The sequence below is a fragment of the Hirundo rustica genome, chromosome 4 (assembly GCF_015227805.2).
Source record: "Hirundo rustica isolate bHirRus1 chromosome 4, bHirRus1.pri.v3, whole genome shotgun sequence".
Taxonomy (NCBI): Eukaryota; Metazoa; Chordata; class Aves; order Passeriformes; family Hirundinidae; genus Hirundo; species Hirundo rustica.
The window spans coordinates 66,854,110-66,879,594 of NC_053453.1; the positions used below are offsets into that span (position 1 = coordinate 66,854,110).

The 25,485-nt window shown below is 42.8% G+C and overlaps 1 protein-coding gene across 10 annotated transcripts in view; it reads left to right on the plus strand.

Annotated features, from left to right (window-relative positions):
- The window catches only part of ITPR2 (inositol 1,4,5-trisphosphate receptor type 2), a 244,528-nt gene that overhangs the window by 16,051 nt on the left and 202,992 nt on the right, over positions 1-25,485 (plus strand). For 6 of the 10 annotated variants that reach the window (XM_040061446.2, XM_058420145.1, XM_058420144.1 and 3 more), the window contains exons 2-6: positions 12,401-12,471; positions 19,639-19,754; positions 20,187-20,291; positions 20,861-20,947; positions 21,646-21,804. In XM_040061446.2, the coding sequence (XP_039917380.1) occupies positions 12,401-12,471; positions 19,639-19,754; positions 20,187-20,291; positions 20,861-20,947; positions 21,646-21,804 (538 nt within the window). Of the gene's footprint in view, positions 1-2,266; positions 2,313-12,400; positions 12,472-19,638; positions 19,755-20,186; positions 20,292-20,325; positions 20,376-20,860; positions 20,948-21,645; positions 21,805-24,391; positions 24,454-25,485 lie in introns of those variants that run through there. The other 4 variants (XM_058420146.1, XM_040061447.2, XM_058420151.1 and 1 more) reach the window with 4 other exon arrangements.

Sequence of the window (25,485 nt, forward strand, 5' to 3'; positions counted from 1 at the left end):
TGCTCTGCTATCTTTTCAGATCAGCTTATAGCTGTGGAGTATTATTTACTATGCACAAGTGAATAGGGAATAGTAGCTGAGGCAGTGGGCAGGTTTTTAATCTTAATGTGCCAGGCAGCGGGTTAAGCTCTTGTGATAATGTGTCCGAGAGCTTTGTGGAGTGATAAGGAAAAGGTTAGAATAGTTTCACTGTGCTAAATATTATTGCACCATGTTAGATTAGAACTTTTAAAATGGGGGTTGTTTGTACCAATTAATTTAACTTGAAACTTGATGTGAGCTGTAGTACACTTGTTTTTGTGTCCAGCTTCCCTTTGCAGGGAGTGTGCAGTAGCAGCTGCTGCTTCAAAGTCTCTGTGGGAATGGGGGTGTCATGAAAATGAGCCTCAAGATTCAGGCTTGCCTGTAATTGCATTTCAGACTTGCACTGACGCAAAGAGATGGAACACACAAAGCACCCTGAAAAGCAGAATGCCTTCTTCCTGAGAAGAACTGCTACAATGTGTCCCATTTACTTTGTCTGCTCTGGCCAGGGAGAGCTGACATCTCTAAAAAGGGAAACAGGTGGCTTTCCATTGCATTTCTGCATGGTCCCCAGCATCCTGGTTGAGAGTTGGTCATGCAGGAGTAAGGAATGGTGGCTACTTAGTCCATCACCCATCACATTCTGACCTTGCTCCAGTTCCTTGTGCAAACTGCATGGTCTTCTTCAAACCAGATAATTTCTTTTCTCTTGTCATCCCTCATATTGTTTCTGTCCCACTCAGTCGTGCCTTGGAGCCCTGTACCATCCCATCACCAGCCTTTCCCACACCTCGGGTTCTGCCCTTCCTCACTCCCTGTTGCTTGGAGACATCAAGAACTTCTTGCAGGACAAGCTAAAACCCCGTATGCTGCAGCCAGGGCTGTGCTCTGCGTGCAGAGGATCTCATCCCAAGGCTGTCCCTCTGCCACCCCTCCTGCCCAGCCCGCCAAGCAGCTGCTTGCCCGGCGCTCTGACAGGTCCTGCCGGTGAGTGGAGAAGGGGAAATGTTATTTTTTTCCCATGTATACAATGAAAGGAAGCGCTGTAATAAATGGACTGAGGTAAAAAGGCTTTCCCGGCACATTACCTTCTATCACTTCTTCATCCTGTTTCTCTGCTCCAGGTCCCACTCTGCTGTGGGGAGCGGGAGTGAATTCCCCACAGCTGGCTCCTGCCAGCCCCCAAGGTCTGGCTTCCTCAGGCAGGGAAAGCCCTGCTTTGTCCTCTCAGGGGGATGAGGACGTCTCTCCCTTGGAACTGGGTAAAGGAGGGTCTCTTGCACCTTGGTGCACTGGAGCTGGTGTAGGGAAGTGCTATTTCATTGCTAATGTAGCAAAAGGAATAGTAAAGTCTCCAGAAATTATGTAAAAGACAAGAGGGGTGGGTGGGAGGGTGGAGAGAGGAAATACTTGGAGATGTCTGCAGTGTTTCCTGTTTGCTTCTGAAAATTATGAGTCAGATCCCCCAGAAACAAAAGAGAGGGGTTTGAAAAATGGTGAAATTTAAAAAAAGTGGTCATGTGTGCATCTGTTCTCTTGGTCTACTGGTTTTTGAGCTCTCAGAGCTGGAGGCCATTTTTCACATTTTTCCAGGCAGTGGTGACAGCAAGGAACACACACTGTTTTCCTTTCCAGTGAAAGTAGAGGAGTTTTTAACATCTCTCAATGCTGCATCAGGAAGGAGACCAATAGAAAAGATACCAAAGATCGCACGGTTTGGAATAAAATTTGTGATAGCATCACCATTCTTCTAGAGTTGATTGCTTTGGCTTGAAGAGCTTTTGCAGCAAGGGTTAGGTGTAACCCTGGAGCTGGTTTGCCTTTGCTTTCTGAGGTATATACTTTGGCACAGGAGGGAGAAGGTGCGCTGTGTGTGCCCGGATTGTGTTTGATACTGATCCAGAAGGAGGAACCATCCTCCTTTTTCCCAGGTCAAACACCCAAGTCTGCATCTTTAAAGCCCATGGATTCTGTGGGATTTGTAGCATGAGTGGTGATAAGTGTATGTGTGTACAGCAGGATTGCACTTAAAAAGGAAAAATGAAGTGGCTATCATTGTTCCACTTATCACCAAGTGCAGGCTTTTCTAAAAAACTTCACTTCTTTGTTTCCCTGCCAGTTAATTCCCAGTAAGTGCATGTAAGTGATAAAAGGCTCCAGTTTTCCCAGTAGAAAATAATTATTTGCAGGTGTTTTCCTCTGTTAAGTTGTCAGGATAAGCTGTGCGAGGAGACCTGGAAGTATTTCCTTCAGCTGAAAAGAATGCTGCCGAACTGGAGGGCCTGAAGGTAAAAGGCCAAACTCATTTCTTTGTAACAGAGCTTGTTGTTAAGACACACCTTAGAAGGTGATGTGACTGACAGCTGACAGCACAGCCAGAGAGTCTGAGAGCTCCTTGGTGTCATTGCTGAGAGCTCAGGTGGACCAAAACAAATTAAATTTATAAATATTAATACATTTATAAGTATTAACAAACACCTGCTCTTGTGTGCTCTGGGATGCTGGATGCAATAACTTGTACTGCTGTAAGTGTTTCCTGGAGTGATTTTTGCCACTATTGCTGTCCCCAGACCCTGTGCAAGGATGGGGCTGGACGGGTCCTGTAAGCTCCAGCCCCCCTGGTTAGAATGCTGAGCTCTGCTGTGGGATTTTCTGTGCCTCAGAGCCTGGGAGGGTCCTTGGGCATGTGAGACTGGCTGTTGTGAGTGTAGCCTCCTTGTGGGAGATGCCAGCCTGCCTGGTGGTCGGTTTGAGAAAGGTCTGAAACACTTTTGAGGTGGGAACCTGCTTGTTATGTAATTTCCCTGCTTTATGGTTATGAAAAATTCCCACAATTAGAATGGGCTCCTTTTCCACATTTAACGTCACACCTGTCCACTTGCACAGAAGTGACTGTTTTGCCACCCTGCTTGTGGCTGCTGTTTCGTGACTTTCCTCCTTCCCTGCTCCTTCCTCCGTGGCCGGAGCATTGCCAAGCATTTCCTCTTCAGGTTTGTGCTCTGTGCTGCTGCGTGGGACTCTCTCAAGCGAGTGTGTACAGGTCAGGGGTGGGTGTGGCAAAGGGCTCCCAGAGCTGCTCTCAACAACTGGGAAAGCAGCTCTGAGACAATCTGGAACAGCTCCCAAAATGATCTCTCCCGGTAGGAAACTGGCTCTTCTCAGTTTTAAAACAAGTAAATAAAGTCACTGTGATTTCTCAGCTGGTTTTTGTTTGGAAGGCTTTTTTTAACTTGCTGCTGAAGAAAGAGAAGAGCAAAGAGAATATGCAAAAATACCTGGCCCAGCTGCAAAAAATTGTAAACATTTATTGTTGCAAAATGAAAATAAAAACCACAGAATCCTTTGTTGAGAGAATTGGAGCATGCGTTAGTGTGGAGGTATCTCCTGTGCACAGTTCTAACTGCCACCAGTGAGAGCTGGACACGTCAAAGGGTGAGCAGACCTCCTTCAGGGAATTCTTGTCAGCCAAAGTCATTGTCCCCAGGGGCAGAAGTGAAGGCTGAAACCAGCAGCAGGGTTTTGGGAGCTGGATTGCGTGCTGGCTACAAGCTTATTGGTGTTTATGCTGTTCAACCTGAGAGCTGTCTCTTTTTATCTGAAGGCAAAACCAGGCAGCACCGTAATTCCAGAGTGCTCTCTTGGCAAGAGGGTGGTCAGGAAAGGTTCATGTTCCCCCTGCAAAGCCCAGGTTTGCACCCAGTGCCAGGATATTGCACATCTCATGGAAAGGGGCGGTGGCTGGGGGAGCTCAGGATGTGTTGTGTGAGTGTGCTTGGCCTTGAAGACAGCTTCTGGGGCTGCGGAAGGAAGGGGCACTAAAGGAAGGCTCTCAAAAGCGCTGGGTCAGGCGCTGAGTTGCAGCAGAAAAGGGCTATTTGACTAATTTCAGTGGAATTACATGTGTTCACACTAGTTTGGGACTTATCCCCATTGCTGACCTCTGAAATGAGGTGAGCCCTTTTTTCATTTGGTATCCTGACATATAACAGACTTTGTAACGTGGAGGGTCTTGTTATCTGTATTATCTGAAAAATTGGGGTTTTTTTAACTTAAGAAAAAACTTAGGCAGGTAAAATTTACCTCTCCTGTGTGAAACGCACTGCAGAATGAGTAAAGTGTCAGCATTTTAGTTGAGCAATGTTTTCCACTCACATTTTTACGTAGTGTGACATGGGTTGGTCTGCTGGTTTATTGCTGCTTGTGTTACAAAATGGAGAAAGAACTTGGATCATTTTCCAGGATTTGCATTCCAACCTGTCTTTGCAGGATTGATCATTTTTTTCGTGTATATTTGTGTGTGTGTATATTTTTGTATGCATGTGTTTGCCTACATATATGTTGTCATTCCAGATGCTGAGGTTCATTGTAGGCCATACGGTAGCATCCGAGGCTGGTTTGCCTGCTTAAACAACAATATTTTTACATTGTAAAATGTGCTATTTCAGCAAAGTATCCTAATTTTCCTCCTTTGCTTATGCTTCCTTTCTACAGTAAGTGTTGCCATTTTGATGAGTAGGTGTGACTGCCTTCATTGTGGGGATGAAGTCACTTTTTGATCACTGGACAGATACTGGCTGTTCTCAACAGTATTTTTCTGGGTAAATCTCTCCATATTCATTAAATGCTGTTAACAGTGAACGATCCAGTCTTTCTGACTCCTTTTATTAGCACATAGTTCTTCAAAGCAGCCCTTTCAAGTGGCCATTAACAAATACGTGCAAAGCTGAGGAAAAGAACCTCAAATTCTTCTGTTGTAAACTGAATGCAGAATTTCTTTTGAATTGGATTATTTTCCCTATGCTGCTGGCTAAGCTTTGCTGTCTCTGGCTGAATCGGTAACTCTGCAATGAGTTCTGCTTGGTTTTGGGAGCAGTGACGCTGTTACTAGGATCTCTTTTCTGAAGTCACTGTGTACCATGGAAATTTAAACCGATAGGGACTGGTTAGTGAACTACATGCCAAAAATTCACATAAAGATGCGGGGTTGCCTCTGACACCCTCATTTTTAGTTTACAGTGATCCCAGTGTCAGTGTTTCTGATGTGTGTTGGGTTGATATACCTAATAATTCTGCTTTATCTGTGCTTTCTTACATTGACAGAGCTGAGTTGTGGACCTGTTACAGGTGGTTTTAAGGTGTGAGCAAGCAGTGTTAAAGTCACGTGTGTAATCTCGATTTTCTGATTTACTTCTAAGTTTGGGCCAAATCCTGGACTTGTTACAGTGTTTGCATTCCATATGTTAATCCAGTTAGCTGAATTAGGTGGAAATGCTGCAGAGGTTAGATTGTAATTAAATCTTTGGTGAATGACCCTCAGTGTGAGGTGCTGACACTGCAGCTTCTTTAAACTTCATCCCTCAGTGTGCTTCTGGGAAGCTGGGATGATGGGGGTGAAATCCTGGCCTCAGAGACGTCGGTGGAAATTTTGTCTGTTCAGAGACAGCCAAGATTTCACCTAAAAGGAAAATGTTAGTAATGGAAAAATTGCCCAGTCCTCCAGGTGATATGCATTATTAGTGGGTCTCTGTTCTGCAAGCTGCTAAAGAAAGCCTTCAGAAAGCTTTCCTAATACTCATTTTATCATTTCAATTTTTTTAGCTTTAATACAAATTTCATCCGAATGAAGGTTTTGCCTCTGGACGTGTTTTCCAATTAAATGCCTTTAGGCTGTTGCAACATCCTTGTATGATAGACCCTTACTTTTTATTAAAAAAAAAAAAAAAAAAAAAGAAACAAAGGAAGAAATCAACCATTTCCTTGGATTTATGGGAACAGAATTTGTTTATCAAAGGCACTGAGGCAGACTGGGAGCAGAGCACCAGTGCAATAGAGAAGTGCAGCAGGACTGGGTGTGCCTGGGGAAGGAGCTGGGTGGGAGAGGCTGGCACACCTCCTCCACTGCCAGTCCCCCACGGAATCACAGAATATCCTGAGCTGGAAGGACCCACAAGGATCATTGAGTCCAGCTCCTGGCCTTGCACAGCACAACCTCAAGAATCACACCCTGTGCCTAAGAGCATTGTCCAAACACTTCTTGAGCTCTGTCAGCCTTGGGACTGTGACCAGTTCCCAATCCCCTTTTTACAGCAGAAAATAGATGTGCTTGGCACCACTGAAAATGACTTGATGTGTGTTGTATTTATGTGAGGATCTTGAAATACTGTGCAAATGTTCATTTACTTGGCAAAAATGAGTATGTCCAAACAAAGCTTTGTACCATTTTCTTGGTGCATTAATGGCTTACCTATTATGCCGGCCAAGAAAATTGCAAAACTGAGACTAAAATCTAAGAACCATGCTTTCTCCTTTCCTCTGTAACCTCCAAATAACATTTTGTTCCTTTGTAATAATTTATTTTAGCTCTGTTTTTAGAATTTAATTGAAATTGCACAATGTTTTAAATGTAAATATAGCTATAAAAAGGGATAAATACTTCTACTGAACAGAAGCAATTTTGAAAGTTAAAAGCATGATTGGATATAACACAATACCATAGAATAACAAAATGACATTTAGGATTTATAGCTGGATTAGTTAATTGAGCAGAAAAAAAATCTGGTTTTACTCCCCCCCTCCTTCCCCTTGACATGCAAGCCTGCAGGTACAGTTACAAGAGTATGTGAATGCACTATCAGATAAGGGAAAAACTTCAGGGCTAATTATTTGTGCAGTTATTAGTGTAAATATGGAGCTGCCTGCTTCTATGGTGATATTTTTGTTTCCCAGTATGTGCTTGGGGTTGTGCTTTCTGCCCTTGTGTCTCCACACCATTTGATAATACTATTCAAAGTGACCCACAAAAAAGCATTTTTTGGGATGGTGGGAATGGCCGAGCGTGCCCTCTCTGTGTAGCTGAGATAAAATGCACCCACATCCTTGTTTCACACTGAAGACTGTTCATGGTGACATTTGTCTGCTGTTTTAGACACCTTGAGGAGTTTGGAATGTTTCAGATGCATAGAATTTTGCTTTCCCAGCGTAAGGGTATTTATTAAACAACTCCTTTCAACCTGTTTTATGCTTTGTGTTTGTGGCAATTAAAATTTGTTCAGAAAGGAAAGTATAAAGTTCCTAAGGTTTGAGGCAGGAAGGAGCCAGACTTTCTTGTCTCCATGCTGCTGTGCCTCACTGGTACGAAGTGAAGTTCTTTAAATATTGTATCCTATTGTCCTCCCATTTGTCAAAAGGGCTTTTTAGCATGGAATCTTCCTAAATGGTACCGAGATTTAATAGCCCTGCTATAAGTGCAAGGAAGAGCCTTTTTATTTTCTGTGCAAGCTGGGATTAATGTAGGCGACTCTAAAAGATCTGAAAGGATGATGGTGAAAAATTTGGCTTTGGAAAGAGACAGGAAAAAGGACACGTTTCATACAGGGCAGCTAAATCATAGAGCTGTAAATCATTTGAAGCAGGACTGGTAGTCAGAAAGGAGTATGAACTCACATTTTGGGAAGGGTGAGGTAGGATGACTGTAGATTTTTGGCAGGAGACCGCTTGAAGCACACAAAAAGTGGGCTGACCTAGATGCCTGATAAGAGGCTCAATGAAATGAAAAGTGGGTGGACTTGGAGAAGAACTGGGTGGATCTGATTGTTTTGGCACTTAGGTATTTGATGTTTGATTTCCAGGGCAGCAAAATTTTAATCACCTATTGTTCGTTATTGGTTGGTTTCTTGGTGGTACGACTTGCACCTCTCTTCCCAAGTGGTTGCTGGGATGTGTGGAGCATAGGAGAGGCTTTGTGCTGCAGTTTGGGAGGGAAGAAGTGTCCTGGGTGGCAGGTGCTCTGGAGGAACATTTCTGTGGAGGAGGTTGTGTGAAGGGAACATCTGAGGAGCAAAGCCAGGGAGGCTTTGGGGGCTGCTCCTTTGTTCATGAGGGGATGTCGAGGTTATGTGGTTTTGGGATGGAACCTCAGCATTCTTTGTGAACAAATGTGTTGCTGTGCTCCACTGGCAGTTAAAATACCCAGCTTCTTGCTGATGCCTGTCACCAACTTCACCCCTCTTCCTGCTGCTGTCCAGGCCTTGTGCTGCTCAAAAAGGCAGTGAAATTATGACGCCATTAAGAGAGTAAAAGCTGAGCAACTTGAGTGTCTTAGACTGAAGACATTGCCACTAGCTTAATTTATTCAGTTTTTTGAGGAGTAAAATACTCCATAGATGTATAAATAGTACTGAGTGTGTAATAGACATCAGCAGCTGAGTCTTGTATTTTTAAACAAGTTACACACACACACGTGCAGTTCCACGTATGGGACAGTCTGTGTGCTCATGTCTTTATTCAGGTATTGTTGTACTTATTAATATTGGCTATGATTATATCTGTTGGTGGGAAGAGACAAAATGATAGTATTTTTGAAACTCAAGGCACAAAGCTAAGATAAATGATATTATGTGGCTGCTTTCTTTGACAATCTAAAAAGCATCTTATGTTATGAAAGAGATCTAAAATTCATGAAACCCACCATAATTCCTTTCCTATTGTTTTCTTACGCTGCTTTTTGTTCTTTCAGAATGCAGCTGTATCTCAGTAGTGAACCTAAAATAACTCATCACTGGGAACAGTCCTTCTAGGATTACAGCTGTACAACTATTCCTCAACTCTTGCACTACATCTACAAGTTCTTAGAAACCTTTGGTGTATTTACCTTTAGCCTGTGTTAGGTAATCAGGGGAGCTTGCAGGACGCAAAGACTTATGGAGCATATATGATTCCTACCTAGGAGCCCACGCACCACTAGACTTTTCTGCCAACATACTTTATCAGCTTATCAGTTATGCTGCTGCTGATCCGTCCTGCTCCTCCCACCCCTGTGTCCTTCCTCTCATTTCACCAGAGAAGGGACAGCTTCAACTCCACCAGATGAGGGGGGAGAATAAAAGGAGAGGAAGAGAGGTGAAGAGCTCTATATGTCATGCTTTGACCGCTTGACATGAGGCAGAACTTTCTTCCTGTGCAGTGACCAAACACCAAACAGATTGTCCAGAGAGGATGTGTAGTGTCCTCACTGGACACAGATCTTCCAGAGCTGTCTGGGCACAATCCTGTGCCCAGGACGGCCCTGCTGGAGCAGGGAAGTGGGACCAGCTGCCCCACTGTGGCCCCTTCCAGCCTGACCCATCCTGTGATTCTGTGATGACAGTGGAGAGTTGAGACTGCTTTTACTTTCCCCCTCTGCCTCCGTGGAGAAGCACCCCTTATCTCCTAGGCATTGCTTTAGGTAGCTCCAATTCTTGTTTAATGAGCCTTTGTACGCTGTAGCTGTGTACACTTCTGTACACTGTGAGGTCTTAATGGCTTAAACACCTGCTGGTCTGTGAGGTTGGCTGCCTGTGGCACCGTGATGAGGAACTGCCCTTGCTTGCCCTGCAGTGAGTGGAAAAACTTCCACTGGCTTCAGTGGGAGAATGACTGGGCATCCGTGACAAGCAATCCCATGAGCGTTGTTGCTTTCAGCCCCTAATTCTGCAATTACTGAATACAAAGGGCCATGCGTAAAGTCCGGGGGTGTAATTACTGTTTTGACTTTCCTGATTGTTTATCTTAGGCCCCACCAATGAACTGTACAACTTAATTACGCAGTTACTTGGAGCAATTATGCAAACCCCAGGTATTTATTGTGTTCAGGGAAGAGCTAGCTCAGCTAGGGATCATTTCATACATGTCCAGGGATCTCCTTTGTCATTTATGCGCTGCCAATGTATGGAAAACCGAAATGCAATTGCGTTGTATGTGCCAGGTGCTGAATGACAGCAGAGAGCACAAAGCAGTATTGTCTGTGGTCCAGCTGAGGAATTAAGCCCCTTGAAGTTTGTTAAAGCTTCTCTGATAGTACCATGGTTAAGTGGCTTGAATATTGGCACCGTGATTTGGATCAGCGTTTACATAGCTTGCACATATTATTGTATAATACAATAAATATAATACAATAAATTCTGCCTTTATCTGAAAAGCCTGGTCTGCTGCACTTTGCCCTCCTATTCAAACCTACAAGCAAGTGATCTTAAAACCTGCTGTGGTGTGGTCTGACAGTCACTGCAGGTGCCCAGGACCTTTTGCAGCCAAGCCCGTTGTTTGGTTTCACACATCTCAAATGGATTTGTTAGCAGGTTACAAAGGTCTCGAATTGCTGCTTGTTTAACGCAGCCACCTTGCAGGTGTCAGTAACAAACCAGCAGCTGCTTTTGGCTCGCTATAAAAGTGGGATTTGAATATTTTGAATTGCGTATCAGAGGAAGTGGTCTGTGTTTGAAGAGCCTCTTCTGTTCCCCTCCACAGGGCGGGCTGAAGTCTTGCATCACGTGCAATGTGCAGCTCAGCTCTCCCTGCGGTACCGTAACAAGCACCTCCAGAGTAAACAAGGAGCTGTTAGACTCCCTGAAGGTCATGCAGCTGGAATACAGGATGAATGGCATTATGTGGAAATGCTGGGGATTAAATTGTTAATTTCATAACTGCTGAATAAACAAAGCAATACTTTCCTCAGATTTTTGTCCTGTGTTATAAGAAACGAAGGTGTGAGAAGCTGAGGTGCTGAGCAAGGGCTCGGGAGATGATGTTCCTGCTCTGTCATGCCACTGCCCTGCCACATGTCAAATCAACCTTTCTGTGCTCTGATTTTGTGTCCATAGGATGGAAGAGGCACCAGTTCCTTTTTCCTTTGTTTTCTCTGATGTCTGGTTCCTGAATGCTGCCCAACTCATTTATGGTCCTTTTCTTTGTGCCTTTAGAGAATGCTCAGTGGCAAGTGATTGATATTAATTGTTGCATGTCTGTTCTCTGCAAGGCCAGTGCGTTTGAGCACTGCAGCTGGCTGGCTCAGAAAGTGTGGAGGACGCAATTTGTTTTCCTCAGCATCAACACCTTGTTTTCTCTCTGGCTTTTGCTGCAGTGACATGCCATGGTGAAACTTTTGCGTTTCACCCACCGTTGTGATTGTCACCAGGGGGCACAAGTTGTCACCAAGGAACCCAGCAGGCTCCTTGTGAGTTGTGGTTGGCTTTTCAATATGCCTCCATCCTGACAGTGCTTAAAGTCAAACCTTATGGGTTCCTCCTTAAAAACCTTTGAGGGATTTTGTGGAGTGAGAAGTACTCCTTGGCATTAAAATCCTTTGGCAAAGCTTCTGTTAAGGTAGTCCTTTCCAGTCAGCTCTCGGTGACTCCAGGTTTTAGGTGCTGTTTATAGGAAGCTGTGGCTTATTAGAACATGGACAGAGTGCAGGATGTCTGCAAGACTCTTCCTGAGTCCTGTTTTCCATACCTCACACTGTTCTTGTTAAGCCTGGCCTAACCTAGACTGTGAGCAACACAACTCCCTAAGGCCCCCTGCTTGCTCCTGAAGCTGTTTCTTCAATTCCCCTTCCTCACTGACGCCTCACGTTTGCATCTAGGTCTGTTACGAGATTGGAACTGCTGACTTCCAAAATTCTTTGTCATTTTTGCTTCTGGGATCTGCAGCCACAGTGGTGACTTTGTCATTTTGCTAGAGGTAGAAAATTCATGGGTGTGCTGGGGGATCTGCCTCGCTGCGCTCGTGGCTGGAGGCAAAGCCTTCGCCAACTTGAGTGAAAGCTGAATGCATCTATTGTGTAACTTGGCTGAATCCAATTTGTGCTTTTTCTGGCAATTTCCAACAGAAATGCTGCTAAGAATGTTGCTGTGTAGTGGCAGGGTAGTAGTGTGTCCTTAAACATGATTTTCCTGAATAATTGTTTGAAATGGGCAAATTATTTACAGGATGTTTCCTGAAAGGAAGCTGAATTTATGTCTAGGAAGTTCTGAGATAAGTTTAACAATTCATATTTTAAATTTTATTGTTTATTTAACTTCTAAAATATTGCAAGAAATATGTTAGATTTTCATCTAGATTTTCTGCTGTGGATTAAAGAAACACTTATTCATTTTAGCACAGGAAAATGTGGTCTTGGGAGTTTTGATCAGAACTGAGCCTTAATTCCACATGCCTCCTCAGAGGAAAAAGATGGGAAATGGTGAAGAAGAAAATCTGACAGCTGCAGAGAAACAAACTGTTTCTGATTGAGAGTTAATGGCCCTGATGAAGGAAAACATAAATTTTATGTGGAACATCAATGTATGTGGTGTGACAAAAGGGATTTTAACCGGATTTATATGAAATGGGATCTGAAACACAGACCATAATTTAGTGCAGTAGAAGAAATCCTCTCCCTGGAAGGAAAATGTAGACTTTCTTGATTATGCTTAGTAACTGAATAACAGAGTTTCTAAGGTACTTTTTGTATTACACTGGAGAAATGTGGAGGCTTTTGGATCAGTGGTGTGGCAGGCATGTCTGTGCATTTATAAACATTGATGGCATTTTTTAGTGAGTGTGATAACTTTTGTTTTTCTAGGTTGGTGGATGACCGGTGTGTGGTCCAGCCAGAGGCAGGTGACCTTGCTAATCCTCCAAAGAAGTTCCGAGGTCAGTAACTGGGAGAATTTCTCTTTAATGACTGATGCAGTTCTAACTCCTTGGGCACTTTGGTCATGTAACTTCCCAGAGGCTTTGTGGACACAGGGACGAAGTTTCAAACTGGAACGTGAATGGCAGATTTTGAGAACGAAATACAAAATTTGCAAAGGCACAGGAGGCAGGTGGAAAATATGGGGAAAGGTGCTGAATTTTCCTGTAGTCCAAGAGTTGCTTGCTCTGTTTTCTGTACATTGAGCTCTGACCCCCTGCTCTGTGACAAACTCTTTGCTCCAGCCCTGCTCTCAGTGTGAATGGGAAAGAAACTTGTGAGGTCCAAAGCCACTTGAGCTGATGGATTGTTTATTTTTTTTGCCAGATAAGATACCATTTTAAGGAGTACCCCCAAATATTTTGTCAGCCTTTTTTTTTTTTTTTTTTTTTTCCTTTTGCTTAAAGCTGTATCTGATTTTTTTCAACTTGACCTTGTAGATTTGGATAATTCTGCTGTTTTGCTTGTTGGAAAAAAGTAGCAGTATGCTAATAACATGTAGTTTTTATTTTTTGACTGTTACAAATTATTCTTAACTGTGCCAGAGCAGAGCCTTACTAGCCTCAGCCTTACAGGCCTCTTTTGGCTTAAAAGGGCTTGGATTCACACAGGTTCTGAGATAAAGAGAGTATGACTTACCTGTCTTAGAGCAAGGGAAATGTGTTTCATGGCTGTTTGTACCTATTTTCAATGATCTTTAAGGTCCCTTCCAACCCAAATCATTCTGCGCTTTTCAGGGGTTGCACTAACATGCTTAACCTTAGTATTTTATTTGCAGTGTTTATGTCTATGCTACTATTGCAAAAAAATAAAGCAATTAAAACATCGAGAGAGTGAAGTTCTGCTTTCCCAGAGGATTCCAGACTTTTTTCCATTATATATTCAGGGAACATCAGCAGTTGGTTCCAGCTCCAGCTGTGAGCATTCAGCACACTGGCAGATACTGGAAACCGAGAAAGTGAGGATGCATACTTAGAAACTAACAGTAATAAATGTCAGTTGCTTGTGTGACTGAATAACTTTAAAGCAGAGCTGGGGGTAGCATCCAGTGTGGCTTTCAGGCTACTTAACTGTGATTTCACCCTCTCACTGCCTGCAAGTACACGTGTAACTCACAGTTTCCAGGTTGCACAAAATATCAGGCGGGGATTCTTTGGATGATATTTCTGTTGCTGGATTACCCCAGTGTGTTTCTAAAGTTGAGCATATCCAGGTTTCTAGATGAGACCAAGGTCACTGGGAAAGATTTGTGATAGGATAATTGAAAACACCCAAATGTCTACAACTAAGGATCTCAACAGAGCTTAAAAACACAACCATATTTTTTTCACTGTCTAGTGTTTGAGGGTTTGATTTTATAGCTTCAGTACATTAGAGTTCTTTTCTTGCAGTTGTGTGTTGTTCATTTCTAACTTCAAAATGCAAAGCAAGAAAAAGTTGATAGGTTTCTGTATTGATGATTTGGGCACTTCGATACAGGGTGGAAGCTGACTGAACTCCCAGCACTAATGATGTGACATCAGTGGTGGCAGCACATGTGGAGCAGATGTCAGAGGGGGATGGGTCACTGACAACTGTACAGCTGTTTTCTGCTGCTGGGGAAACCAAGGGCTGTACTCCTGAGTTACATCCCAGCTTCTGTAGGGGAGTGGTTTCCATTAGTTGTGGACAGTTTTGGCTCTATCCCTTATGTCTGTTGCTTGCATAACACATCTCTTTATCTCCAGTTGCCTCTGCTCCCTCTTCTCCTCAGCATCAAACCTTTCCTTTCCTCTAACTCAGATCCTCCTCTTTTTGGGGATTTCCTCTTCTCCCTCTCCCTCCCTGCCCCAAAACGTTTTGGTATGTACTCTCCTCCTCCCTGGTGCTGCTTAGCTCCCTTTGCAGTCTGTTTTCCAGTCCCTTCTTAGCTCTCTCTGCTTTATAGTGCACCATAGCTTAACTTTGGGACTGCTGGCATGGTGGTAGCATGCAAATTTGGAAGAGCTGCAACACAGAATGATTTGGATTTGAAGTGACCTTAAAGCCCAGCTCGTTCCAACCCCCTGCCATGGGCAGGGACACCTTTCACTATCCCAGGCTGCCCTGAGCCCCATCCAACCTGGCCTTGGACACTGCCAGGGATGGCGCAGCCACAGCTGCTCTGGGCAACCTGTGCCAGGGCCTCCCCACCCTCACAGGGAACAATTTTTTCCTTATATCCAATCTGAATCTACCCTTTTTCAGTTTGAAGCCATTGCCCATTCTCCTGTCATCCCCTGCCCTTTTAAAAAGTCCTTCTCCATCCAGTTTTCTTGTAAGCCCCCTGAAGGTACTGAAAGGTGCTATAAGGTCTTACACCTGTAGGAGAAACTAAATGAGCGAAGAAGTAATTGTCATATTCATTTATGCAATCCACCCTTCTGTAACAGCATGGCTGTAGTGTTAGGGGCATTGAATATAATTTTCCTGCTGCTTCAAGTATCCATAATCAATGTGTGTTCAGTAGGATGGCTGCAGGAAAGATAAACCTATCATTTACATGTTTTCTCTTTCATGCTGTATGTCAGATTCTAAGTGTGAGAATAGCCGGAGCATTGCTGAGAGCCCAGCAGAGACTTGCTGTCTAATTGAGATTTAGTGCCTTGAACCACGAAGGTGTCTCTACCATGAGAGCAACCAAAAGCACAAAAGCACATCTCTGCCATGCTTTGCTAAATTTCTTAGCTCTGCTCAGAGCCCTGAGGCAAAAGAGTTGCTAAATATTGTTCTTATAACCAAAAATCTAAGCAAAAGCCATATTTTTCTCCCCAAGAATCTTCTGGGAAATAGCTTTCAATTAAAGCAGCAAAGTTAACAAACCAAACAAAAACTGCTTTAAGTAGGTTCTTGACATGAAAGGAAGACTTAGGCATGAATGATTAATTGAATGATTAGACATAAGCAACTGAAAATATCATCTAAGAGCAGGATGAATTGGGCCTCTTTGCTAATAGGAGCTGCTCTCTGTATGGTTTACAATGTTTTTATCACTGATAGCTGAACTGGCGTTGATTTGAGGTTAGAGCATGACCTGGGAGTCAAAGAAGTATGAGAAAAACATGTTTCTAACAAGATGTTTAGATTTCGAGGACTGACTCTGAAAATTAATATCAGAGAAGGCCGTGCTTGCTCTTTTTTGGTAATATTTTATCAACCCTTTCCCCAGTGGGAGGGACAAAAAAGAAAGATTGTGGTTTTGAACTGCTTGTATCTCCCCTACAGGGTTCACTCAGAGATCAAATCAAGGTACTGAGCTGCTGGCCTGAACTGAAAGCCTATGTAAAGAGGCGTCTCAAAATAGCAGTTTCATTTTTGTTATGTGTTTGTGGGTTTTTTTGTTTGTTTTTTTTGAGTGGGTGGTTGCTATTCTGGATGTTTTGGAATCTCCTGCAGCATGGAGTGTTGTTAAGCTAAGGAAAGATGTGGTTGCTTCTCATTTTGTGTCCGTACGAAGAAGCCGTGCTCCCCTCTCCTCCCCCAGTCACACTGGGATGAGCCAGGGTGCACACCCACGTTTCCATCAGTACAAAGGAGGGAGGAATTTGGAATTTGAACGTGTTTCCTGAAGCCTGGTGAAAAAGAAAAAACAAACCCAAAACATTTACTGTGTTGCAGTGGATTTGAAGGGACTGATCAAACCAGGTGCTTCATGTCCTAATTCCAGCTGAAGCTGGTGAGATCCAAGGCATTGAGTGTGGTGATGGAAATGCTCACTGAAGAAAAGTCACATCATGAGCCACACAGCTGCAGGTTTCCTTAGTGTGATACCCTAAACACACTTCAGCTTGATGCTCCTGTCTCCAGTGGGAAACACTTTCAGCTTCCAAGGTGTAAAATAGCACAGATAAGATCTGCTTGTCGGTCAGATTTAGCGGCTCTGGGAAAAAAGCATGAGTCTCTCTCCTATTTTAAATGTAACGTGACCTAAGTTTTTAAACTGGCCTAAACTTCCTTACTTGTAACTTGTATTCCTTTCTTTCCTTGAGGCTTCTGCAGTGAGAGTGATGCTTGGGTTCCTAAATACCCTCCTTTACCTTTCAGGTTTTAGTTTGAGCTAAGGTTTTTCTGATATTGTTCTTTTGTCATTTCTCCCTTCCATTACCTTCCTCTGCACTCTCTCCTTTCTTCCTCCCCACCTTTTCTCTTCCATCTGCCATTTTTCTTTTAACTTAACTTCTACATAATTTTTGTTTATCCTTTTATTTTCTTCTTGTTTCTCCCAGTTCCATAATTGCTTTAATTTCCTTCTCAGACTCCTGATAGCTTTTTTTTTGTTGTCCTGCCTAGGACTCTTTGTTGTCCCACTCCTTGATTCTCCACATTTTTCCCTTTTCATTTTCAGATTAGTTCTTTTTTACCTTTCTGTCTATTTTTTTTGTCCCAAGATGAGTAGATTTGCACACACTGTGATTTCATAGCCCTGTTGCTTCCACATACCCATTTCTCTGGCTTTAGTAAAGCCATGTGGTAATTTCTCTAGTTCTGCAAACCAAAGAAATCTTCCATGGTGGGCAAGAGTTGAATTTCTAACACTTAAAAAAAAAAAACACAAGAGAGGGCAGGGAGAGAAAGCATCTTACAAATATTGTTCTAAAGCATCTTTATCCAATATCAAGAAACAAATAAAGGGCATAATAGGAGTTATTTTCGTTTTCAGACTTCCTGAGTGAAGGTGCTATTTGCTTACCTTTGATATTATCCTTAATTAGTCCTCAGGAAGGGAAGCATTTATGTAAAACTCCATAAAGTAATGGATTGGAAACTAGGACTATCTGGGAATGTCTGGAGAAGTCATAAGAGACGTTCTGTCTCATGAGTGGGTTGCTAGACTGACCTCCAGGAGGGAATGGCTTTTTGATCTGCTGTGTGGTGGAAAGTTGCTTTATAATCTTATGCTTCAACTTCTCTCTTTTCTTGTTTATTTGAACTGAAGCATCTCTAGGGCAGGCACTGTTCCACCCCCTCACAATGTTTAGGATCATGAAGCTTGAATTTACATATTGTTGTTACTCTAATAAAATAAATGGAAAAAAGAAACCCAGAGAAGAACTGTGAGAAGACCTGGTTTCAAAGCATCTGGAATCCTAAAAAGTAAAATAAAATAGGAAAGAGCTTGTCTGGGAACAAATAATATTATTTTTTTTTTTTTTAGTTGATAAATTGAGTGAAATACAATCAAAGTAACACTGATTTGAGAAAGGTCCTCTGCAGAGTGGTAGCACTGTGCTCTGAGACTCTGCAGGAGAATGGGAAGCACTGTGTTTACTCAAAGTAGCAGGATGTGTGGGGAGTAACTGAGAAATGAAGACTGGTCCTATAAAAAGAAGGTATTGTTACTTCAGAGAAATAAATGTTTCATGATGCTTTCTGAGAAGGCATGTTAATTATAGATCATGACAGAAAATAATAGCAGACTTTTTGTCATATGAGCTGAAATCCTGATGCTTTGGTAAAATATCCTATAATACGCAGTACAATTTTATGGTACACTTAATGGTACAGCAAAGCACTTCGGGTTTTTTTTCCCTCCTACCTTCTTGGTTTCCAGGATATTGTAAAAATTACCTGGGATTTGTGTACTCTAGGTTGTGTGATAAAATTCCCATTACAAATGTGAAATGAAAGCAAACACCTTTGCAGAGTGGCTGGGTTTGCTTTGATAAGGATTTGTAGGATTTTTTCCTTGGAACAGCAGCTCAGGGCTGCAAGGAGCAAGCGAATCCGTGAGCACTTTGGGTCAGTGCCGAGGAAAGTTCTGCCACTGGGGGCAATTTTGGGTGAACAAGCTTTGCTGCTTGAATAGGGGCTGGGCCAGTCCTCAGCCGGTGCTTGGCCATCTCTCCAGTGAAATATGGAGGGCTCATAGCTGGGACAGACCTTCCTTTGACACCCACAGACTGCAGCCCATGCTGGGGAAGAGTTTCACCCTACAACACCCAGGCAGGCGTCCTGGGTGTCCTTCCTGCTGCCACAGCAGAACTCTTCCCTCTTCTTGCCCGTTAATACGTGTGGCGTGTGAAAGGACAATTACCAGCAGTTGCTACGTGAAATGTCTGTCAAGTCTTGCTGCTTTTAGAGCAGCTGATGATTGTGACTGTGCAAGAGTAGATGTTGTTTATCGTTCTAAAAGAAATTGGCTTTGGATGAATCACGAGCCTCTATTTCCAGTTTATAGGACTGCCACTGGACAAAAAAAAACCCAAAAACCCAGAAAACAAAAACTCTCGAGTTGGGAATTTCACAATATTGCCAATTAACATTAACTTTCAATTATTGATTATGGTATTAGGAAATAAAGAAGAACAATTGAAGAAGCATTTAGGAAAGAATCCCTGGGCTTCATTCCCTCTCCTCTATCTTGATCTGCATCCCCTTCACTTCACATGGGGATGGGATGAGGGTTGGTGTATTGAGATACTCTTTCCTTTGCTGCTTCTCATTCCTTATTTGACATCTCAGCATTGGCTGCAGTCCCCTTCTTCTCCTCCACCTCATCCTTTTCTCTCATTTGCATAGTCACCCTGCTCAGGTGGTTCCTGTCTCCTCACCTGCTTTTTTCCTGCTCTGTTGGACAGTGGTGATGCTCAGCTTGTGTCACTTTGATTAGAAAACCCTAACAGTAAAAACAACTCAGTGAAGGCATGTAGAGACCCAAACTCTGTGTGAACCTGCTTGGTGGCTGGCCGCTGAATGCCCCTGCCACCCTTGGATTCAGCAGTGCCAGGAGGAGCTGGGCAAGCCAGGTGTGTGGCATACAGACAGCAGGATCATTCCAAGGTTTCACGTGCCTTCAAACAGTGCATCTGTGATGTTGGGGAATAATAAATAATAATAGAGCAGCAGGCAGATATGGCAGAATCACAGCCTGGGGCTCTTACAGAGATTGCACAAAGTGGCAATGTGTGGGGCTTTAAAGGCTTTAGGTTCAGCTCTAGTGTTGTGCCACCCTGTTTATGGTATCATCGTCACCAAGCTGACTTGGTGGCTGTGTTTAAACACCACTATCTGGACTTTTCTGGACAAAAAAAACTAACCAAAGCATACTTACAAATGAAGGAAATGTCTTTCAACATGACTTAGGAGTATTTCTTTCAATCCTTCCCCAGACTGCCTTTTCAAGGTGTGTCCTATGAACAGATATTCAGCCCAGAAGCAGTACTGGAAAGCCAAGCAAGCCAAACAAGGAAACCATACAGAAGCAGCACTGCTGAAGAAACTTCAAGTAAGAGACATCTGTATTTGTAATCTTATCTCAATCTGCAGGCTGTAGAATTACAATAGCACCAGAAAGAATAATACAAGTGCCTTGGGAACCACTGTGATGGGTATTATTATGCCACCATAGCAACTCTATATTCTCCTTAGCTCTCCTACCTCCTGACTGGCATTTATCGTCCCTGGCCTGGTGTTTTTTGGGCTGGGGGTTTTGCCTTTGCTATAAGCAAGGTAGTGGTTTCAGAAGTTATATAAAGTAAAAATAGTGTTGTTAAAATCAGGATGGAACCCTGGTTTAAATAATGCTGGAAATCCTTACCAGGAATTAGGCAGAAGAGTGGACAAAGAGATGTCCTCAATGCTTTAGCCAGAAAATTACTCGAAATTGTGTTTGTCTTTGCCTTCAATTTAGGTGATTCTTTTGTGAACCCTTTTGCAGATTCTATTTTGCCTCGAATACAGTGTGGATGGGGCAACTCCTTTGTTTCTGAAAACCAGCTGGCCTGATTTTATAACTGAATGTGTGAGACTAAGTGAAAACAAGGTCCTGTCAAACCTGGATGGCAGTTTTGTGGGCAGTGGAGAGATCACCAGTCCTTCCAGTTAAGAACAGCAAGGGAGATGCGTGGTGTGTGGGCAGAGTTACACAGCAATTAATGCTGGGAGCTGAGAGTTTGCTCTGTGGCTGTGTTTGACCCAGACCACTGTGTTTAATCTTGATGTTGGCATGTGTGACCTGTTTTTGTTTTGTTATAAAGTCCACGTGTTTATATACAATTAAACCCCAACAAGTAAAAGGAGTGGTGACCGTGAAAAGCTAATCATAGGCCCTTTTTTATCCTCTTCAGGATAGAATAAAGCACCTGGAATTACTTTTTGGGCTTGAAAATGTTTAAAACAGCATACATTTCTGGTGTGACCCATAAATTGTGACAGAGTTCCTAATTGGGGTAATTAAAAAATCAGAATAAGCATCAGGATTTGGGTGCTAATATTTCCAGTGCAGTAATGTTTGTAGGTTGCAGGATTTAAATATGATGCCATTTCCTTTTTGTACTGTGTGTTTCAGGTACTTCCTTTGTAGAGTCTAAAGAAATAATCATTCTCTTGCAGCATGCAGCAGAACTGGAACAAAAGCAGAATGAAAGCGAGAACAGAAAGCTGTTGGGCGAAATTGTAAAATACAGCAACGTCATCCAGGTAAGCCTATTGAAATCCATCGGCCTTCTCAGTGTTGGAAAGGAAGCAGTTGTTTCCTTTCAAGGTTACAGTGAAAATGAAACTAACTACCTGCTGTAATCTGGGTTGTCAATGGTCAGGTAAACAGAACTTGGTGAAGTTTACAATGTTGTGCTTTTCTGCCTGTTTCAAAGCCTACCAGAAGTGCTGCATATTCCTGTTTAAATAATATGTCATAATAAAAATTCTGTGTGTATTTCTTGGTGCTGCAGTTTAGAATCTGAATGTAAATATGTGTCTTTTATTTTCAAGACTTATTTCAAAACCATGCTATAGAGGTGCTTTGCAGCTCCTTTTAAATCATTGAAGTAATCTGTATTTCATGACATATAAATGGGACAGGAGCTATGTTCTCAAGTGCTGTACAACTTTTCCATAATGGATGTAATTCCTGAAGGGAACACTGCAATGGACCCTTGCCCTGCTGTAAAACTGATACCTGACACATTTCTCTCAATCTGAGATAGATCATCTAAAGTTTTCCTAAAGTGTAGCGTACTTTGATAAGTGTCTTCTAGTTTTATTTTTTATTTATATTTATTATAGAAAATCTCTGCGGTGGGAAAGCCTGGCCTCCTCTTTTGACTGGAGGAAGAAAAAGCATCTAAAAGCTGTACCAATTTTTTGTTTTGTTTTGTTTTAATTATTCTTCTTCCCAGCTACTGCACATAAAAAGCAACAAGTACCTCACAGTCAACAAGAGATTGCCAGCCCTGCTAGAGAAGAATGCTATGAGGGTGTCCCTGGATGCTGCAGGGAATGAGGGCTCCTGGTTTTATATCCAGCCATTCTGGAAACTGAGGAGTGAAGGTGACAATGTAAGTGAAAATACTGACTTTGTTAAGAAGGAGAAGGGAGAAGAATTCCAGGAGATACAATTTCTTTGCTGCAGGCCTTTTTCATAATGGATTCAGTTCAGGAAAGAAGAAATTAGAAGAGTGATTGGGACTATTACCTTTCATGTGTAACTGGAAAATGTTACTAAATTATATGGTCTGGAATCTGATGTGTTGCCACATTTAAAAGAGCCTCTCTATTGGGGCATCTTTGCTAAGTCTACCTGTTGTGTGCAGATTTGCAAAGCTGACAAGAAGTCATAGTCTATGCTAGAGTCTATTTTTTTAAGGTTTTGGGTTTTTTTTAATTTTATGGTCAAATTTTTTTTTCAAGAGGTCAGTAAAGAATGTCTCCAGGAAATACATCAGCTTTCTTTAAATCTTCTGACATGAAAATGGTATCTATGATTGGAGCTGGGTTGGATAGTCAGGAAAGTATTTTCTGGGTAGGTTTCAGCAGGAGTCCTGCGTAGTGATGAAGGGAAGAATGCACAGGAGAGCTGTTTGCTGCAGATCTGAGAGCTGTGCCATGAGATCACAACTCCCTTCTTCATTCTGTGGCTTGGCTAAGTGCCCAATGTGGAGAATTCAGATCTGCCTCTGGGAAGGCCACACGATGATGAACTTGTGTGGTTTTATATTATAGACCTGCCTGGCTGGGAATGTTTGGCCGCTTTCCCCGGTGCATAATCAGTGAAAGCCTTCTTAGGATTGTAGAAGGGAATGCCTCTTTTTTCATGTATTTTCTCTCATTAATTTTGTGGTTACCCAGCCCTTGGGATGCTCTCCAGGATAATGAGTGTGGTTGCTTGCAACTCCTTCTGCAATCTGTTGTGGAGAGGAGAAGGATTGCATTCCCAGCTCCTGATCAAGTATCCCTAAAGTCAGAGTCGGGTATGTTAAAATCCTCCTTTTTCCCAAAGCCCATTGCAGAGAAATACAGCAAATACAGCCCTCAGGGCAGCCTCTACATGGCTTTTCAGCTGGGGAAAACAAATGTGGCTCAAACATTAGCCTGGTATTTCTTTTCATTCTTTGGAGAGAAAAAAGGGTGGCTTATTGTTTTGGCTTAATTCCTTGGAATAACATCAGTTCAGCATCTTTTGATTTCTCCTGCCTGGGAAATAAGTGTGTGTGTGTGTCATGCTCTCCAGAGGGAGGACCTGGGATTCCCACCTGTCACCTGCAAAGGCACCGTGGGCCCTTACAGCTGAGAGCTGCAGAACCGTGCTAGGCCTTCCACGCCATCCTCAGTACCACAGAGATTTGGATTCCATTCCCCACTCTTGTGCACACATCAGGGTTTGGAAGCAGACTTGCTGACCTACAAAGACTGCAGATCAGTGCAGTGATGGCAGCACCCCCGTTCCACAGACCCCTTTCCCCTGTGGGGATTTATCTGACAGGCTCTGGGCCATGAGGGCCGTGTGGCAAAATGGCCGGGGCTTATTCCCAGCTCGATGGACTCAGCTCCTTTGGAAAGAGCTGCTCATTTTCTGTTTCCAGGTTGCCTTTAAGAGCTGGCAGCTTGCCGTTGTAATTTACAGAGGGAATTTACAAAGGGAAGTTGTTTCTTGTTTCTACTAGGCCCAAAGGGATTTGGCAATTTTCTTTGCAAATTTCCAGTGATAAAAGTTAGTCCTCTGGGAGCTCTCTCAGGAGTGCTTTTGTACATTCCTACCTCTTCCACACATACACAAACCAGGCAGGTGTTTCACAGAGGACAGGAGTAGGGAGTGATGGGGGAAATCCTCATTTTCCTCTCACAGATGGAGATAGGCTCCAGCCTTGTACCCATCCTTCCTCTTCACTTACTCCCAGACATGGAAACCTTTCAATTCATGGAGTTAGTTTGGTCTATCAGGCTCTTACTCTGCTTTGAAAGTTTATTGTTTCATTTCAACTATGTTTCCATGCTATAATGAAGAAATTCCCTAAGAAAACATGTTTTAGAAAGCCTTTTGAGCAAAAGAAGTGAGTATTGAATTACTGCTTGGATGGCTGCTACTGTGTCAGGTGATGCAGGCAAAGGTAGAGCTAAATATGCCATATGTCCTAAAAGAAAAGGAATCTGGGAATCTGATACAGGAAATCGTGTGTGTGACTCTTCTGGTAAGTGATTACAGGTTTTTAGCCTTGTGAAATATTTTAGAACTTAGTTTTCTGGAAGAAGGTTAGCTTAGTTTCACCAGCAAGTGATTAATTTTGCAAGTCAATGAAAGTAATGAAAGTATATGACTGAAAATTTACAGTAATTGGCATAACTACAATATTTTCTACAGACTTTTAATAAGCCTTCATCATTTTTGAAGCTGCTCGTCAGTGGGAGATAGGACTGATTAAGGCTAGAGCTGGTTCCAGATGGACTGAACAGCAAAATATGCCCTGATAGCAGGATTGGTGCTGTGTGAATTGCACTGCAGTTATCTCCCATTTTAGTGGATTTTTTTTTTTTTTTTTAATTTTTCCTTTTAAAATGAGATGCTTAATGATGTGCTTTCTTACTGATCTAGTTGTGATAGTCCTGGTGTACATGCAACAATTTTGAAGGCCTGATTCCACTTTGCAGGATGCAAACCTGGTGGTATTTTGGTTAATGAATTGCCTGGTCATAACTTCTTAAAACAGGCTGTAAGTAATGTCTGTGTGAAGCATGGCATGCAGGAATGTATTGCATAGGAAATGTGTCTTACAGGCATCTTGTCATTATTTTGGTTCTCTTATTGAACTTGTTCCCATGACTTGGATCCAGTAGGATTTCTGTGTATGATCTGAGCATGGTGACACTGTCTTATGCTACTGTTTATTTTAGCTGTGTTGGTAAAGAACACGCAAACTTTCTTTTTCACCTCTGCAGTGAGTGGGCCAAATTCACCTGCATTGAAGTTGCACAAGGCTGAACTGGGCTCAGCTTTTTCAGAGGAAATGTGCTGATCAGTGCAGAAAGGGTTCTTATTTTCCTTCCAAGAGAAAGCATGGCTTGTGCAGCATTTCTTGCAGAAAAAAATCATGTGTGGCCACTTGTCTTCATGTCTGTGTGATCAAAATTGCTGTGAACAACATAAGCAAATCAGGACCCGGTGCCAACCAATCCATGTGGATTGATATTTTTTTATTATTCATTTTTTTCCTCCTTCCAGGCATGAATTGAATTCTCCATATGCATGTCTCATGCAGGTTTTAGGTTAATGCAATTTCAGTATATCGTTTCATATATCGTAAAGAATTGCAAGGGCACTGGAATTTGCTTGCAGGGAGCCAGCCAGGAGTTCCTCTTGCAGAGAGAAAAAGTCTCTCAGCTGTTGTGTCTGCTGCCTGTGCTGAGCTCAAACACCATTCAGGGAGCAACAGCAGAGGGGATGGAGTGTGTTCACCTCTTTCTGAGTTGCCAGTGATTTCTGTGCCTCTCTGGGTTGCAGTCAAGCAGTCTGAATCACGGAACTCCTGAGTCTGTCAGGACATTTGCCAGCAGAGCCGGGGGCTCATCATTACTTTCTAAGCTTTCTCTGCACTAAAGAGAACTTAATGTAACTTTTGGATGAAGTGAGCTGCTCCTGGAATTCGTAGATTCGTATCTTTTTCATGGTCTGGAGTTTCTGCTGAACCAGGGGACGCTTATTTGGAATGTGAGGGTTCATTAGTGGGAAATCCTGAACCCAAGTG